General features: G+C 49.3%; 2 protein-coding genes across 2 annotated transcripts; both read left to right on the top strand.

Annotated features, from left to right (window-relative positions):
* Positions 1-1,018: 1,018 nt before the first annotated feature.
* On the top strand, positions 1,019-2,983 carry LOC133836514 (uncharacterized). The gene is made up of 2 exons (XM_062267049.1): positions 1,019-2,684; positions 2,754-2,983. Exons 1-2 carry the CDS (start codon positions 1,019-1,021, stop codon positions 2,981-2,983), a joined length of 1,896 nt encoding a protein of 631 aa, XP_062123033.1.
* A 50-nt stretch (positions 2,984-3,033) lies between these two features.
* Positions 3,034-5,281, top strand: LOC133836507 (uncharacterized). Its single transcript, XM_062267036.1, has 3 exons — positions 3,034-3,349; positions 3,483-3,873; positions 3,913-5,281. The coding sequence occupies exons 1-3, from the start codon at positions 3,034-3,036 to the stop codon at positions 5,279-5,281; spliced, it is 2,076 nt and encodes a 691-aa protein (XP_062123020.1).
* The last annotated feature ends 11,401 nt before the right edge of the window (positions 5,282-16,682 follow it).

Genomic DNA, 16,682 nt, shown 5'->3' with positions numbered 1-16,682 from the left:
CCAGTTCACACCAAAAGGGAGGTCCCCGCACGGTCAGCTAGTGTTTCGCCCACTTCCGGTACCAAGCCTCTGATCCTCGTCACGAAACCTTCGTCTGTTCCTAAGACCAAGGTTAGTTCCGTCCCAATTCCTCGGCCAATTGTTACTCGTTCTCAAAGCAGAATGGCACACAATGTAGTAGATTCGGCATGGAATAAGTTCATCGTCGCGACTGACCGTATAAGTCACTTTGCGGCGCGACTTAACAAGCCTTCTACTGACAGCGCGTCCCTGTACACGTGCCAGGTCCGGAGGGACCAGATGCGTGCCTTGTGGGACAAGGTCGAGAAGGAGTACGAGGCTTGCTCCTGCGTCATGTCGGATGAAATGACGACAGACGAGTTGCCTACCATTCAGGCAAAATATGATTACTGCTATATTCTCTATGAGCAGTGGTCCGCTCAGCTAAGTGAGCAAATAGCTGATGCCTCCCAGGCACTCACTCCCCGTACACCCGTACAAACGCAAGCCGTGCCGTTCATGTCCACAGGGTGTCGCCTACCTCCGTGTGACACCGAAGTTTTCGGAGGCGATTACACTCGCTGGCCCACCTTCCGAGACTTATTCACGGCTATTTACATCCGAAATCCAAGACTGTCGGAAGTTGAGAAACTTTTCCATCTCAACTCCAAGACCAGCGGTGAAGCCCATGCCATTGTGTCAAAGTCTCCTTTGACCAATGAGGGGTTTCAGTCGGCGTGGTCCAGCTTGACTGAGCGTTTCGAGAACCAACGGTTGCTCGTGAACAGTCAGCTGCGAATCCTTTTCAATTTGCCCGCCATTGGGCAAGAGTCGGGTGCAGCCATTCAGGAGTTGCAGAGCACCATCCAAGGGTGCTTGACGGCCTTAGAGCACTCAAGGATCAACACGGAGAATTGGGATTGCATCCTGGTTTTCCTGTGTTCTTCGAGGCTCCCCAAATTGACCCTTTCTCTTTGGGAACAGTCAAAATAAGAGCGACATTCCAACGTGGGTTGACATGAACGCTTTCCTTCTAGAGCGGTATCGCACCCTAGAAGCGCTAGCGGAAGTGTCAGCCAGCACGAGCGCTCCGACGGTTCCACGGGCCTCACGCAAGGAGGCCCCCGTCGCCAAGCAGGTCAACTCCTTTGAGAGTCGGGTGACTTCAAAAATCCAGTCCTGCAAGTTGTGTTCCCGGGAGAATCACCCGATTCGCTTGTGCCCTCGTTTCCTCCAGATGGGTATCAATGATAGGGTCAATTATATAAAGCAACAGAAGCTGTGTCTAAATTGTTTCGTACGAGGCCATATCCTGGCCGAGTGCACAAGTGCGCACAGCTGCTTTACTTGCAAGGGTCGTCATCATACACTCTTGCATCGAGTGAACCCGGCGCCGACAGTCACAACCCCCATTCCATCTCCAGTACAGTCCACTTCCACCCAGTCAGCTAACGTCCAGTCATTCGTGGCAGTTAACACACAAGGTGTTCTGCTCAGCACAGTTGTCATTCACGTATGCCATCTCGGCGTCCGCTATACAGCTCGGGCTCTGATTGACTCCGGATCAGAAGCCACCTTCCTCTCAGAGAAGTTGTTCAAGCGCTTGAGGATGCCGTATACATCCGTGCAAGCCCGCGTTTCTGGGCTGACGCAAGCTGTGGCAGCCCAGCCCCGAAAGTTTTGCCAATTCTTAATTGGCTCCCCGGTCAGACCCGATTTGCAGATCGAGGCGTCGGCGTACGTCCTCCCCCAGTTAGCGGGGAATCTGCCCTCATGCTCCGTCCCACAAACACTCCTCGAGAATCTGCCCAGCATCCAGCTGGCAGACCCCAAATTCCATGAGAGTTCGCAGATTGATGTGCTACTAGGCGCTGACATCCTCCCGTCCATTCTGCTGGGCGGCTCTCACCCTAACATTTGTGGGACCCTCCTCGGTCAAGAGACCATTTTCGGTTGGATCCTGACTGGCCCTGTGTCGGGATCCATTTCAAAGGCCATTTCGTCCTTTTCGGCTCGACTGTCCGTCGAGCGAACTCCGCCATTGGAGGAACTCCTCTCCAAATTTTGGGAGGTGGAGGACCTGCCGGCTAGCCCAGCAAAAGAATCTGACCTTTTTTGTGAGGCTAACTTCAACGCCACGACCGTGCGAACCTCAACGGGTCGCTACATGGTCACGCTCCCATTCCGCGATCCTGGTCATGTTGACCTGGGTCACTCGAGGGCTACCGCTCTCGCTCAGTTCCTGAGAAACGAGAGCCGTTTAAAGAGGAACGACTGTCTGAAGGAACAATATGACTCCGTTATTCGAGAGTATCTGGATTTGGGTCACATGACTCAAGTCCCTCCATCCAGTTCCGGCAACTACTATTTGCCGCATCACGCTGTTCTCAAGCCCGACAGCACCACCACAAAGCTTCGCGTTGTATTCAACGCCTCCAGCCCGACTTCAAACGGGAAGAGTCTGAACGACATCCTCCACACTGGGCCAATCCTTCAATCCGACCTGACCATTCAAATCCTGAAATGGAGGTTTTTCCAATTTGTCTTCAACGCTGACATCACCAAGATGTATCGGCAAATCCTTTTGGATCCCAAACACACCCGGTTTCAAAGGTTGCTCTTCCGTACTCCAGACGAGAAGTTATGCGACTTTGAGCTCAACACAGTCACCTTTGGAGCGAACTGTGCTCCGTACCTGGCTATCCGCGTTCTGCATTAACTTGCGAGTGATGTTCGCGACCGGTACCCCCTAGCTAGTGACATCATCGCCAATTATATGTACGTCGATGACGTCCTAGCAGGAGCTCACACTAAGCAGGCTGCGGTGTCTGCTATAGATGAGCTTCGAACAGCGCTCGAGAGTGCTGGGTTCCCTTTGCGTAAGTGGACCTCGAACTCGAAAGATGTGCTGAGAAGAATCCCTAAGGATCACTTGCTCTGTGAAGACTTCCTCAAGATCGACGAATCGTCGCAAAGACGCTAGGTATTCGTTGCCGGGCCACGTCTGACGAGTTCTTTTTCGTCACCGCCGAGATGGTGTCCAAACCATTTTTCAGCAAGAGAGAAGTGCTGTCGCAGATCGCCAAGTTGTTCGATCCAGCAGGTTGGCTTGCTCCCGTGGTCATTTGGGCCAAGATTTTTATGCAAGAAATCTGGAAGCAAGAAATCGGCTGGGACGACTCCTTACCGGCGGATCTCACAGAGCAGTGGACCAGTTTTCTGCGAAACTATTCGTCCTTACAGGACATCCGCATTCCTAGATGGACCAACTACACTCCCGGCGCAAAAATCCAATTCCACGGTTTTTGCGACGCCTCTCAAAGCGCGTATGGAGCCGCTCTTTACGCACGTGTGGAAACAGCTGGACAAGTGTCTGTGAGCCTTCTAGCAGCGAAGACTAGAGTTGCACCTATTAAGACGGTCTCTCTACCTCGTCTTGAGCTGTGCGGAGCTCTCCTGTTCCTCTGTTGCTCTCCTGGCAGAATTCTCCGCCGCCCTCCTACCACATTTTCCCACCCCCGACGCTGAGACGTCCCTGTGGACAGATTCCACAATCGTTCTGGCATGGTTGGATAAGCAGCCATGCAAGTGGAACACTTTCGTGGCGAACCGAGTTGCCAAGATTCACTCGGTGAATGGCACTTGGCAACATGTTCGTTCCGAACACAACCCAGCCGATCTGGCAAGCCGCGGTGTCTCGCCGCAAGAGCTACTGGCCAGTCGCCTTTGGTGGCAGGGGCCTGAATGGCTGACGCACTCACCAGCGCAGTGGCCTTCACCAGTCATTGGGCTCGATACTGAATTTGAGTGTCGAGCGGTGAAGGTCCATGCAGCGCAAGTCCTATGTGAGGACTTCCTCGACCGTTTCTCCAGGTTCGATCGAGCGCTCTGAGTGTTTGCGTATGTGCGAAGGTTTGCCCAGCGTTGCCGCCATCCCAAGGTCTCGTTTCCAGAGACGCTCAGCTCTCAAGAGCTTGCAGAAGCTCAAGAGAGGCTGATTGTACAGGCTCAGAATCGGGTATACGCGAAAGAATGTGCTTCCCTCCGATCCCATAATCGTTTAATCGGGTCAAGCGATATCCTAAGCTTGAATCCGTTCCTTGACAAGCAAGGTGTCCTGCGTTCCTGTGGACGCGTAAGAGCGTCCACCTCCTTATCCTACGACGAGCGGCATCCAATAATTCTCCCGTTCGGCTGCGTGTTTTCACGCCTTCTGGTTTCCTTCACGCATCAAGTCTCCCTCCATGGAGGCAACCAATTGGTGATGCGGCTGGTCCGAACCAAGTTCTGGATTCCCAAGCTAAGGAACTTGGTGAAGACAGTAATTAGTGCATGCAAGACCTGCGTGATTCATCGCCGCAAGCTCCAGTCGCAGCTGATGGGTGATCTCCCAACCGCTCGGTCGACTTTTTCGCGACCTTTCACTAACTCCGGAGTAGACTTCGCCGGTCCCTTCGATGTCAAGAGCTACGTCGGACGGGGCTGCAAGATTACGAAGGGTTACGTATGTGTCTTCGTGTGCTTCAGCACGAAGGCAATCCATCTTGAGGCGACCACGGATCTGACAGCTGAAAAGTTCTTGGAAGCTTTCTCCCGATTCGTGGCACGGCGCGGTTGCCCTCTTCACATGTACTCTGACAACGGGAAAACGTACGTCGGAGCCTCCTCCATTCTCTCCAAAGAATTTGTGGAGAGCACCCGCAACCTGATTCTCACCACTCACAGCCATCAAGGTTTTGCATGGCATTTCAAGCCACCTGGTGCCCCTCACATGGGGGGTCTCTGGGAAGCAGGCGTCAAGAGTTTCAAGTCGCATTTCTACAAGACGGTTTCCTCCGTAAAACATTCGTTCGAGGAACTTTCCACCCTCCTGTCCAAAATTGAAGCGTGCCTAAATTCGCGGCCTTTATCTCCTATGTCAGAGGATGTGAGCGACTTGGCGGAGCCAGAGTCCAGAGAGGATGTGGAGTCCATCCGCAACCGCTGGCAACGGCTCAAGGCTCTCCATCAGCATTTCTGTGTGCGATGGAAGAACGAATATTTGGAGGAATTGCATAAGCGGAATAAGTGGCAGTCACCTTCACGCGATCTCCAAATCGGTGACATGGTGGTCATCAGAGAGGAGAATATACCACCACAAGAATGGCGCCTCGGGCGTGTGCTGACCGCTTGCCCAGGTGCTGATGAAAGGGTCCGTGTGGTGGACATCCAGACGTGTCGTGGTGTTTTCCGCCGACCAGTTGCAAAGCTGGTCCTCCTTCCTACGGGACGCGCGCTCTGAGTAACCTATTCTTCTCTCTACTGCCATCCACTATCCTGTGGTTTTCTTTTCCGGCTTAGGCAATTCATCCCGCGCCATGTTCTTCATTTAATCTATTGTTTTATTCTTTTTTTTTCTTGTGTTTCGTCTGCTTCATTTCATTACAGTCCACCATGGCGTCCTCCAGAAGCTCATCCTGCTCCCTCTCGGACGAGGTATGTTTGAGAAGGCTCTTCTCCCCAGCACGCCCCAGTTCGCCTTCGACTGCCGGCTCTCCGCCGACACCAGTCGCCCCGATGGAGTCCGAGCTCTCTCCAGCACCGGTGGCACCGGTTACTCCGCGTGGAGTTTCCGTGCCTCGCCAGGCCGCCCCCCAGCGGGGTGAGTATGTGCCTACCGGCACAAACTCGTTCCGCTGTAGGGTGTGCCGCGGTGTCCACGCGCTGCGCAAATGTCCACGGTTTGCCCAGCTGACGCCAGAGAAGCTGCTCCGGGCAGTATTTGTCAATAAGTACTGTCCCAACTGCTTGGCTCACCAGCACTCCGGGGGCACTTGCCGCAGCGGTGGACGGTGCAGGCATTGTGGTGAGGACCACCACTCCATGCTGCACATGCGGGATCGCAATACCAAGCAGCGGTTGGCGCGACAACCGAGGGGCCGACGCGACCACCCGGCACCCACCAGAGGAGGACCATCGTCATCCCGGATGGACCGGCCCACTTCCCCACACACCAGGCCCGTGCCTAGCCTCGCCTTGACATTGACGGCACTACTCCAGTGCAAGGGAGTGAGTATTCTCCCCACCGCGGCGGTCTGGCTAGACACGGGGAAGGCGACCTTCGAAGCTCGAGTGCTCATGGATCCGTGCTGTCCCGTAAGCCGCATCAGCGAGTCGATGGCAGTGGCCATGGGCCTCTCCATTACTCGCGTGGGCGCAGAAAGAGTGTGCACGGCAACGTTGCGCTCCAAGACGTCACCCATTAACCGGTAGGTCGTCTTCAAAACAGATCCACAGCTCCATACAACGACGCCCACCAGGACTGTCACACCAGCCGGGCCCAGTTCTTTCAGCAACCTCGTGTTGGCTGACAAGGACTGGTTCCGCTCGGCATCGGTCTCGGCAGTCTTGGGGGCTGATGTGTACCCTGACGTCGTGCGAGCGCATTGCTAAGTGAGAGGCACACCTCCGCTCCGCCGACCGAAAAGCACTCAAAGCTTTTTCGCTCACTAGCAATGCGCTCAGTGCGTAAGAATGCACTCAAGCTCCAGTGCTCTCAGCTTCTCTCTCCCACAACTCACCACCGCTGAGCCGCGCTCAGCATAGATCAACGAAATGCCGTCGGCATTTCTCTGACGTTTAGTATCAAACCACGTCTCATTTCAATCGGTACAATTACCCCCTTTTCTGAGCGCCATAAAAACCCGCCAAGTTTCAATAAATCTACAAATTATATATAGTGAAAAAACGCGAGTGTTTTTATTTCGGGAAGAAGAACTTTGGAACTATTTCAGCGCCCCCACGAATACACTTGAAGGCTCTAGGAAGAAGAAAAAAAATATCAGTGCAGAATTGAGACATTTGACGAATTTGACGAATATCGGTGTGAGTTAGAAGAGATTTGCATTTCTGCAAAGGCAAGGCTGAAGGCGGTGGTGAAATCGTTGTCCGATACTTCATCCGTCGCACCCGTCTGCCTAAACTGTCATTGCCAAAGTTCAGCGGAAAATTCCGAATTTAAAAATTTTATAAGTTTGTTTAAGACTCTTGTTGACAATGACCATTCTATTCCGAGCATTGAGAAGTTCAATCATCTCATTTCATGTCTCTCTGGTGAGGCTCTTGGAACGGTGTGAACGTTTCAAGTCACCGAGAACAACTATGAAAAAGCAATGGCGAGTTTGAAAAGACTATATGACAATGATTGTCTGATATTTAATGAAAATATCACAGCTCTTTTCAATTTGCCAAAGATTTCGCAGCGCTCCGCTTCAGCGTTGAGAAACTTGATTGGCACTGTCTCTGCGATATACGGATCATTGTTGTCGATAGGTGATGATAAGATGATTGCAAATGTAATCCTTATTCACCTGGTCATACTCAAAGTTGATGCAATGACAAAAAAGAAGTGGGATGAGCAGCTAGATTACACGAAGATTCTATTATGGAGTGAGTGTGAAACTGTGCTTAATCGTCGATATCAGCACTTGTCAGCTGAGAGTTCGACAAAGTCTGATAGTCAAGCCGTTTCCGCCAAACAACTTAATAAAATCTCGTTTTCGTGTACGACCCAAATATGCGTATATTGCAATTCCGAAGAGCATTGCATCGTAAGTTGCTCGATGTTAGCTGGCTTGGCAGTTAAACAGAGATTTGACTACGCGAAAACAACTGCATTATGCATAAATCGGAAGGGTCACACTGTCGCCAAATGTAAGGCAAAAAAGTGTCGTGTGTGCAGCCGTTCACATCATACGTTGCTGCACATATATTCTGCGACTACAAATAGTAGAGCGTTACCACCCCCGAGTCTCTTCGCTGTTGAGCCTGATCGTCCATCCACTTCGCATGCAATGCATGCGACCGTGTCGGATAAAGTGATCCTGGCCACAGCAGTCATAAAAATAAAGACGAATTCAGGCGATTTCGTCTTAGCACGAGCTTTGCTGGATTCTGGGTCACAAATTAATGTTGTGACTGAGGGACTAGCGCAGCGACTGCATTTGTGTAGAGAAGACTCGTGCATCAGCTTGCTCGGCATTAGTGAATCCAATTCTCAAGTTCAGAAAAAGATACACACTGTGGTGAAGTCGCGAGTTGGTTGCAATGAGTACGCGATCGATTTATGGATCCTCAAATCGATCTCAGGATATCAGCCAGATCACACTGTAAATGTCAGTGGATGAAAGATACCTGATAATCTTCAACTAGCCTATTTCTTCAAACCGCAGAAAATTGATCTTATCGGCGCTGAAACATTCTTTGACCTATTGTCCGTTGGCCAAATCAAGAAAGGTCCAGAATGTCCAATCCTTCAAAAGACAAGCCTTGAGGGGATTATCTCGGGGCGGTACACTTCTGGTGAAAAATCTCACCAGAAGATGACTGTCATTCTGAGCTATCAGCAAGAAAGTTTAAGCTCGATTCACAAGACCTTGCTGAAGTTTCGGACTGTTGAAGATGTGGATAGTTTAATCACAGATAGTGTTTAGTTTTTAATATTAGATATTTTTTGTACGTAAACTCGCGTTCCTCTTAATTATCAAATATCTCTTCTTCAAGAGAGCTGACTACATAGTTTTCTTTGGATTAAATATAATCGACGTTAGTCTTACTTGTGCTTTCACATTAAAGTGTATGTATACTATAAGTGAAGTATTGATTAACATTTGTGTGTCTTTTTTTGTGGAATATCAACGTTTGGATTACAAGTGGGACACTAACTGGCGCAATGCCAACTCGTGCAAAACTGCAAGGCTGATGTGTGCCTCTACTAACAAAAACTTAACCAATTTCGTCATGCAGCTTTCAAGGAAAGACTGCAGACTAATGCGAGGCATTTTAACTGGTCACTGTCTTTCGGCTGTCCATGCTGTAAAGCTGGGTATCGCGAACAGTGATCAGTGTAGGAAATGAAACGAGCCCGGGGTTAAGGAAACACCCAGCGTTATCCCGACTCCGGTTGAAATACCTTAATTCGCCGTGCCACAACGATCTTCGGGACGTTTCACGGCTACCTCCTAGGATGCTGCTGGCTTTTGCCAAAAATGCATCCATACTGCGCGATTTCTGAGACGTAGATAAGCTACCGGTATAGCTACGGACCTCCACTGGTCTATGCTTTGCCCCGTACAGGGGCCGCCGGTCCTATCTAACCTAACCTAATAATACACCCAGCATTTGGAAGATCGTTTTTGAATTAATCCACTGGAGGAGTCTTTTTCGAGTCGTTGAAATGATTAAAAAAAAAGATTCATTTTAATAGCGACTATATAAGGGCTTGAAAATAACTCGAAACTGACTCGTAAATGTAGTAAAACAATCAAAAATTGATCGTCAAGGCGATTGAAATGATATAATGCGTCTTTTGCCTTGTACTAAAATTCGGCCAGAAAGCTGAATCGCGCGCTCTCGCTCTTACGTGCATTATGTTACCTGTCTTATCTCATTGTTCTTTTGCAAACTGTACATGCAAAATTTAAACTCTTGCTCTAATGTTCTGAATTTTTGAACATTAGTTCAAGTTAAAGAGTGAGCTTCCGTAAGTCATGTGCAGTTTCAAGTGAAAAATAAAAATGTCACCCAAAAATTTTAGAAAATTTGGCAAAAAAAAGCAAGCAAAACTATTACTTGTTAAAGATGATGTACAAATATACCACTCCTGCCACCAGTGATAAGCTAACTGATGAAATTACATAAAATAATACATAAGTATTTAATTGCATTAATTTATTTTTCATATCATTATAAATAAAGGAATATATTAATAAATATCTCTCTCTTAGTTTTAATCACAATATGACTCGAAAAAGAGTAATTATTGCTAGAACTATTACTCGAAACGTTTATTGCTAGAAAAATGACTCAAAAACGAGCTAGATTAAAATATAACTCGAAAAAGACTCGCTTCTTGCGAGGAAAATAAGTCGAAAACGACTCTTCCTGAGGTTTCGAACACGGCTCTTTGGGAAGAGTCGCGGCTAGGGTTCCATTTTCTCTCGAACAGAGTATCTTTTTCGATCAGAAAACGAGCGCATTTATGCTTATTTTAATCTTTCAGAGAGTCAAAAAAAGACTCCAATTCGATCAGAAAATTAATTAAATGCATGCTAATTAGCAAGCCAGCATCTGCACAGTGCATTGCCCTCTGTAGTCTGTGTTGTTGCTTGCACTTTTCGTTGTCGCGCGCTTAGCAACAGCTTTGCAGCGCTCAAAACTCGCTCCCCTACATTCGTTGGTTAAGTATATCAGTGCGATATCTCGTTTGCTCCCTCGAATTGTGTACTCCCCTATAATTGTCCGATATAGCTTAGAGGTTGCTAGGACAATTTAAAAAAAAAGTATAATAAAAAATTAATTAAAATAAAAAATAATTTAAAAATACAAATTAAAAAAAAAAAATTTTTAAGTTTTTTTTTTGTTTTTGTTGTTTCGTAGCAACAAGATTTTATTTGTATTTTTTTTTGTTTTGTCTTTATTTTCTCGTCTCCTTTAATAATTTTTAAAATTGAATTCGAAAGAAACACTTGAAGGCTCTAGGAAGAAGAAAAAAAATATCAGAGCAGAATTGAGACATTTGACGAATTTGACGAATATCGGTGCGAGTTAGAAGAGATTTGCATTTCTGCAAAGGCAAGGCTGAAGGCGGTGGTGAAATCGTTGTCCGATACTTCATCCGTCGCACCCGTCTGCCTAAACTGTCATTGCCAAAGTTCAGCGGAAAATTCCGAATTTAAAAATTTTATAAGTTTGTTTAAGACTCTTGTTGACAATAACCATTCTATTCCGAGCATTGAGAAGTTCAATCATCTCATTTCGTGTCTCTCTGGTGAGGCTCTTGGAACGGTGTGAACGTTTCAAGTCACCGAGAACAACTATGAAAAAGCAATGGCGAGTTTGAAAAGAGTATATGACAATGATTGTCTGATATTTAATGAAAATATCACAGCTCTTTTCAATGCGATATACGGATCATTGTTGTCGATAGGTGATGATAAGATGATTGCAAATGTAATCCTTATTCACCTGGTCATACTCAAAGTTGATGCAATGACAAAAAAGAAGTGGGATGAGCAGCTAGATTACACGAAGATTCTATTATGGAGTGAGTGGGAAACTGTGCTTAATCGTCGATATCAGCACTTGTCAGCTGAGAGTTCGACAAAGTCTGATAGTCAAGCCGTTTCCGCCAAACAACTTAATAAAATCTCGTTTTCGTGTACGACCCAAATATGCGTATTTTGCAATTCCGAAGAGCATTGCATCGTAAGTTGTTCGATGTTAGCTGGCTTGGCAGTTAAACAGATATTTGACTACGCGAAAACAACTGCATTATGCATAAATTGTCTTTGGAAGAGTCACACTGTCGCCAAATGTAAGGCAAACAAGTAAGAAAGTTACAGTCGAGTGTGCTCGACTGAGAGATACCCGCTACCCTTTTTTTAATAAGGGCAAAATATTGCGGTATTATTTTCAAAATATACCGAAACACTAGGTTAGGTTAGGTAGGACCGGCTGCCCCCTGTGCGGGGCAAAGCATAGACCAGTGGAGGTCCGTAGCTGTACCGGTAGCTTATCTACGTCTCAGAAATCGCGCAGTATGGATGCATTTTTGGCAAAAGCCAGCAGCATCCTAGGAGGTAGCCGTGAAACGTCCCGAAGATCGTTGTGGCACGGCGAATTAAGGTATTTCAACCGGAGTCGGGATAACGCTGGGCATCTACAGAGAAGATGCTCAAGTGTTTCCTTAACCCCGGGTTCGTTGCATTTCCTGCACTGATCACTGTTCGTGATGCCCAGCTTTACAGCATGGACAGCTGACAGACAGTGGCCAGTTAAAATGCCTAGCATTAGCCTGCAGTCTTTCCTTGAAAGCTGCATGACGAATTTGGTTAAGTTTTTGTTAGTAGAGGCACACATCAGCCTTGCAGTTTTGCACGAGTTGGCATTACGCCAGCTCGCGTCCCACTGAAGTCTAGAGCGCACCTCAATTTCATTGCCTAGAGTTCGCAGGGGTATCGGAACATTGCACATGTTACCGACATCGAGCCCTACTCCCTCTTTGGCGAGAGTGTCTGCGATCTCGTTGCCATCGATGCCCTGGTGGCTTGGGATCCAATAGATACGCACGACCGCAGATGCGTTCAGCGACTCTATTGCTCTTCTGCTGTCCAGGACAACTTTGGACTTGACCACATCAGAGTGCATTGATCTTATTGCAGCCTGGCTGTCAACAAAGATGTTAATAGAGGTGTGATCACGCTGTAAACCCCGAGCCAATTCGGCAGCCTTTCCAATGGCAAAAACTTCCGCCTGGAAGATGCTGCAATGGTCTGGGAGTTTATAGGATTGTTTGGAGACCGGGTCCGGGCAGTATACGGCCGCTCCGACACCATCATCCATCTTCGAACCGTCGGTGAAGAGGTTGAGGGCTTCGGGAATGCATAACCCTTCCCGCCAGCACTCCGGTTCCAAGAATATAGTGTTAATATGGTCAGTACTGGTAAGGGGGATAGTATAGTTCAAGTCTCTACTAGTCTCCCTACCAATGGCGCTGTGACCATAGCCTAGCAGGCCCAAATTGCCAGTTGCGGCAATCCGTAGGGACGATTTTGCGGCTATGGATTGCGCGTATAGGTTTAATGGTTCGACACCAGCTATTACCTCGAGGGCTTTAGTTGGCGTCGACCTGAGAGCGCCTGTGATACACAGTAGCGCTTGACGCTGTGTCCTTTCCATGATGGATAGGTACGTCCTTTTTTCAGTGGCCTGCCACCACACTAGAACACCGTAGGTGAGGATAGGGCGAACAACTGAGATGTATATCCACCGCATTAGATTAGGAGAGAGGCCCCAAGTGCAGCTAAGCATCTTTTTCGCCATGTACAAGGCTCCGGTGGCCTTCTTCACCCTTTCTAACACATTGAGCTTCCATGTCAGTTTGCTGTCGAGGACCACACCTAGGTATTTTACTGCTAGGCTCGGCTTTAGCATAGTGCAGCCTATTTTTGGGGGGGACCACACAGGTACCTTATACCTCTTCGTGAAGAGGATAAGGTCCGTTTTATCCGCGTTAATGCTGAGCCCGGCTGATTCGGCCCATGCTTTAACTTCCGCAAAGTAAGTTCCATTACGGAACTAAGGGTGGTTGGGCATTTCCCAGTTATCAAAATGCTTATGTCGTCAGCATAGGCAATTAACTTGGGGGCCCGTCTAGTAAATTTAAGAAGTAGGCTATTTACGACCAAATTCCAAAGAAGAGGCGAGAGAACCCCACCCTGGGGAGTGCCACCTCGCACTACCTTTGTAATGGCCGCATCGCCCCACGTAGCCACCACCCGCCTGTCACAAAGAAGGCGGTTGACCCATCTGTGGATCGCTGGTGCCGTGTTAATTGAGGTAAGGCCCTTCATAATAGCATCAGTGGTGACGTTATTGAAGGCGCCTGAAATGTCAAGAAATGCACCCAAGGCATATTCTTTATAGTGGTCTGCTTTTCGATGGAGGCTACTAGAGCATGGAGAGCAGTCTCAATGGACTTGCCCTTTGTATACGCATGCTGATTTGGGGACAACAGATGCATTGAGTTGCTTCTGATGTGCAAATCAAGTAGCTTTTCAATGTTTTTAGCAAGAAAGAGGTTAGGCTGATAGGCCGAAAGTCATTTGGGACCACCTGACTGCATTTGCCCGCCTTGGGCAGGAAAATGACTTTCGAGGTCCTCCAAAGAGTGGGGATATGACCCCATGCGAGGCACGCCGAATAGATACCCGATAGCCACGGAACAATCGTGGGCTTGCTGGCTTGCAGCATTGCTGGCGAAAGTCCATCGAGACCGGGCGACCTGACCTTCGCAAAGGAGTCGATAGCCCAAATTATTTTGTTGTCTGTAATTAGACCGGCAGGGGTCTCATAGCTGGGAGACTAGGAAAGAGCTGCCAGTCACTGTTCCCTATTCCAATACATCCGGGAAATGAGTTGAGAGCAGTGCTTCCAGAGTTTCAGCACTGCTCTCCGTCCACGCTCCATCGCCCGACTTGAGCAGACTGGGACTGGAAGCCTGCTTGGACAGCAGCTCCCTCAGTCTGGAGGTGTCTTTGATGTTATCCAGGTCCGAGCAAAAGGTTCTCCATGAAGACCTTTTGGATGATCGGATCATCTTCTTGTACGACTTCAGGAGAGACCTATACTCGTCCCAGACATATTCGTTGTCCGCCTTCTTAGCAAGTTGAAACATGCTAGTAAGCTCCCCACGTAGCGATGAGAGATCTGGGTTCCACCAGGGTGGCTTCGATCTTCTCGTCGGTCTTGAGAGTCTACAAGATTGGCGAAACGCTGAAAGTAGTCCTGCTGAAAGGACATTGACAGTAGTTTCTAGGTCCTGTACCGAGTTGATGTTACCCGGCGAACCAAGAGACTTGGAAACAAGGCTAGAGAATTTCGCCCAGTTCGTGTTACGGGGATTTCTGAACGGCTGAGCCGCAGGTACCCTGTTAAAAGGAATGGTAAATTGAATGTACTTATGGTCCGAGAAGGAGGGTCTATCCAGGACCCTCCACTCTTCAACATTGGTACACTCAGTTGAAATCGTTAGGTCCAGCACATTACTGGAGGTGGGACCTACATAGGTAGATACCTCACCCCTGTTGGCTAGTCTAAGCTTATGGTTAAGGATAAAATCAAGAACTGACTCACCCCTGTCATTGATGTCGGGACTTCCCCAGACGCTATGGTGGGCGTTGGCGTCCGTTCCGGTAATAATATGCTTCTTGGAGGAGCAGACCATGTCCACCAGCCTCCGCAGCTCGTCAGGTGGAGCCGGCTTGTCGTGGGCCATATAACAGGATGCCAGCAGCAAACATCCTTCACGGCTCTCCAGCACCACCACGGTTAGATCGTCATTGCTGTAATTAGGTAGTAGATGAGCTTTTAGCCCCTTCTTTACAAGGATGGCAGTTCTCGATCTGCTTACCAATGTCGGGACGTATAAATCATAGTTAGGCGACTTCAGTCCAGCCACCGTGTTGCCCGACGCTATCCACGGTTCTTGGACCAAAGCCGCGTAGGCGGACACTTCCTCCAGGGCAAGGAGTAGCTCCGCCGAAGCCGTTTTGGATTTATGGAGGTTGAGTTGCAGCACACTCATTAGAGGTTAGCAAACTCGCGGGGGGGCCCGTCTGCATGGACAGTTCCTCCCCCACCTCCTCCGTCTTGTCAGTCAGGCTGAGGTTCTGGGTGGCGTCGGTCACGCTCTCGAGACCGAGATCTGCCTCAACCTCCCCTAACCTCAGCGTGTGTGTATCCTGGTCGTTGGGATGACGTTTTTTGAGGCGAAGGTACACGCTCCCTAAGCCCCACGCCATCTTCCCATTGCGCTTGTATAGCAGATCCTCGGCCTCCTTGTTGATCTGAATGATCACGTGCTGCCCACCACTGGGTAAAGGTTCATCAACCTTCAGCACGGACCAATCACTCGTCGGTATGGCCGGGTTCTGCTTTTTAAGCAGCTGAAGCGCCCGCTCTCCCTGAACAACTATTGGGAAAAGGACTTTCGCCTTCGGCATGGACGGAATATTATTCCTGTCCACCACGTCCAGCTTGGCCCCCTCCCACAGCCCGTCCAGTTTGGGTACGGTCGCTTGCAGCCACTGCAATGTTGGGTCGTCCTTGCATGTCAGGATCTTGACACCATTCAGCCAGCCAGTGCCTTCGAACGTAGGCATTGGACTGTCTGGGACATTCTCCATCCTGACAAACAGTGCGTCGACCAGCTTGCTATGGGTCAACCGCCACCGCTCTGCAGACATTTTCCCGTTAGGGTCCCCTCTGTCTATGAGAGCAACGGCGAGATGCCGCCTGGCAGTTTCAGCAACCGTTGCTCTCCGTTTCGTCTTGTTCGGGTCCGTGTTGGTGGAGCCAGGTGCTCGCAGCTTCTTGCTCACTGGAGCCCCTTGCTTGGGACTCTCAGCGGACCGTTGGCGCTTGCTTGCCATGGACTCCACCTTGTTGTTGGCAGGGGCCGGTAGAACCGGTCTGCACTTTAGTGTCTTTTGGGAGGGGCTAAGTTGGTTTTCCCGCATCCACGTGTTAGCCCAGGCAAGCCTCTCCTGGTCCTTGACGGACAGGTTAGCTACGCCACTAAGCCTTGCGTGGATACGGGTCGCCGCCCTATTTTTGGCCTTCTCCTTCAGCCCCCCCGTGCCCCGCTGCGCAACCTTGGAGGTGCTGGCGATAGGCAGGGGTGACTGAAGAGGAAGACGTTCCCCCTCCACCGTAGAAGTTGGCGCAGCGCTCTTTTGGTCCGTGTCGGTTAAGACCACAGCACCCGCGCGCACCAACCTCGAATTTTTTGTGGCAGTGTTGTTACAACTGGTACGGCCTGCTCCCGCCGCCTCAGAGGTGTGACCGCTGGCGACACGCAGAGAGGATCTCTCCCCCCCGTGCCCGCCGGTGGTAGCAGTCACGCCTTCCACCGACGTTTGGGCTGACATCCCAGCCCGAGTTGAATAGTTTAATGAGTCCATTCCGAGACCATAGTTGGCTAATTTTGTTCTTGGGAGCCCCCCATAGCGTTTTCAGTCTTACCGCCAGACACCTCGTACCATGGATTCTGCTACTTATCTTCAGGCAGATGCCCGAAAGATAAGGAACAGAGTCCTCAGCTAGGATCTGCAGTTCCTGAAATATCGACGTATAGTAGAGAT

This window comes from Drosophila sulfurigaster, chromosome 2L (genome assembly GCF_023558435.1).
Source record: "Drosophila sulfurigaster albostrigata strain 15112-1811.04 chromosome 2L, ASM2355843v2, whole genome shotgun sequence".
NCBI lineage: Eukaryota > Metazoa > Arthropoda > Insecta > Diptera > Drosophilidae > Drosophila > Drosophila sulfurigaster.
Note: the sequence above shows the minus strand (reverse complement) of the source record. Positions and strands in the feature narration are given on the sequence as shown.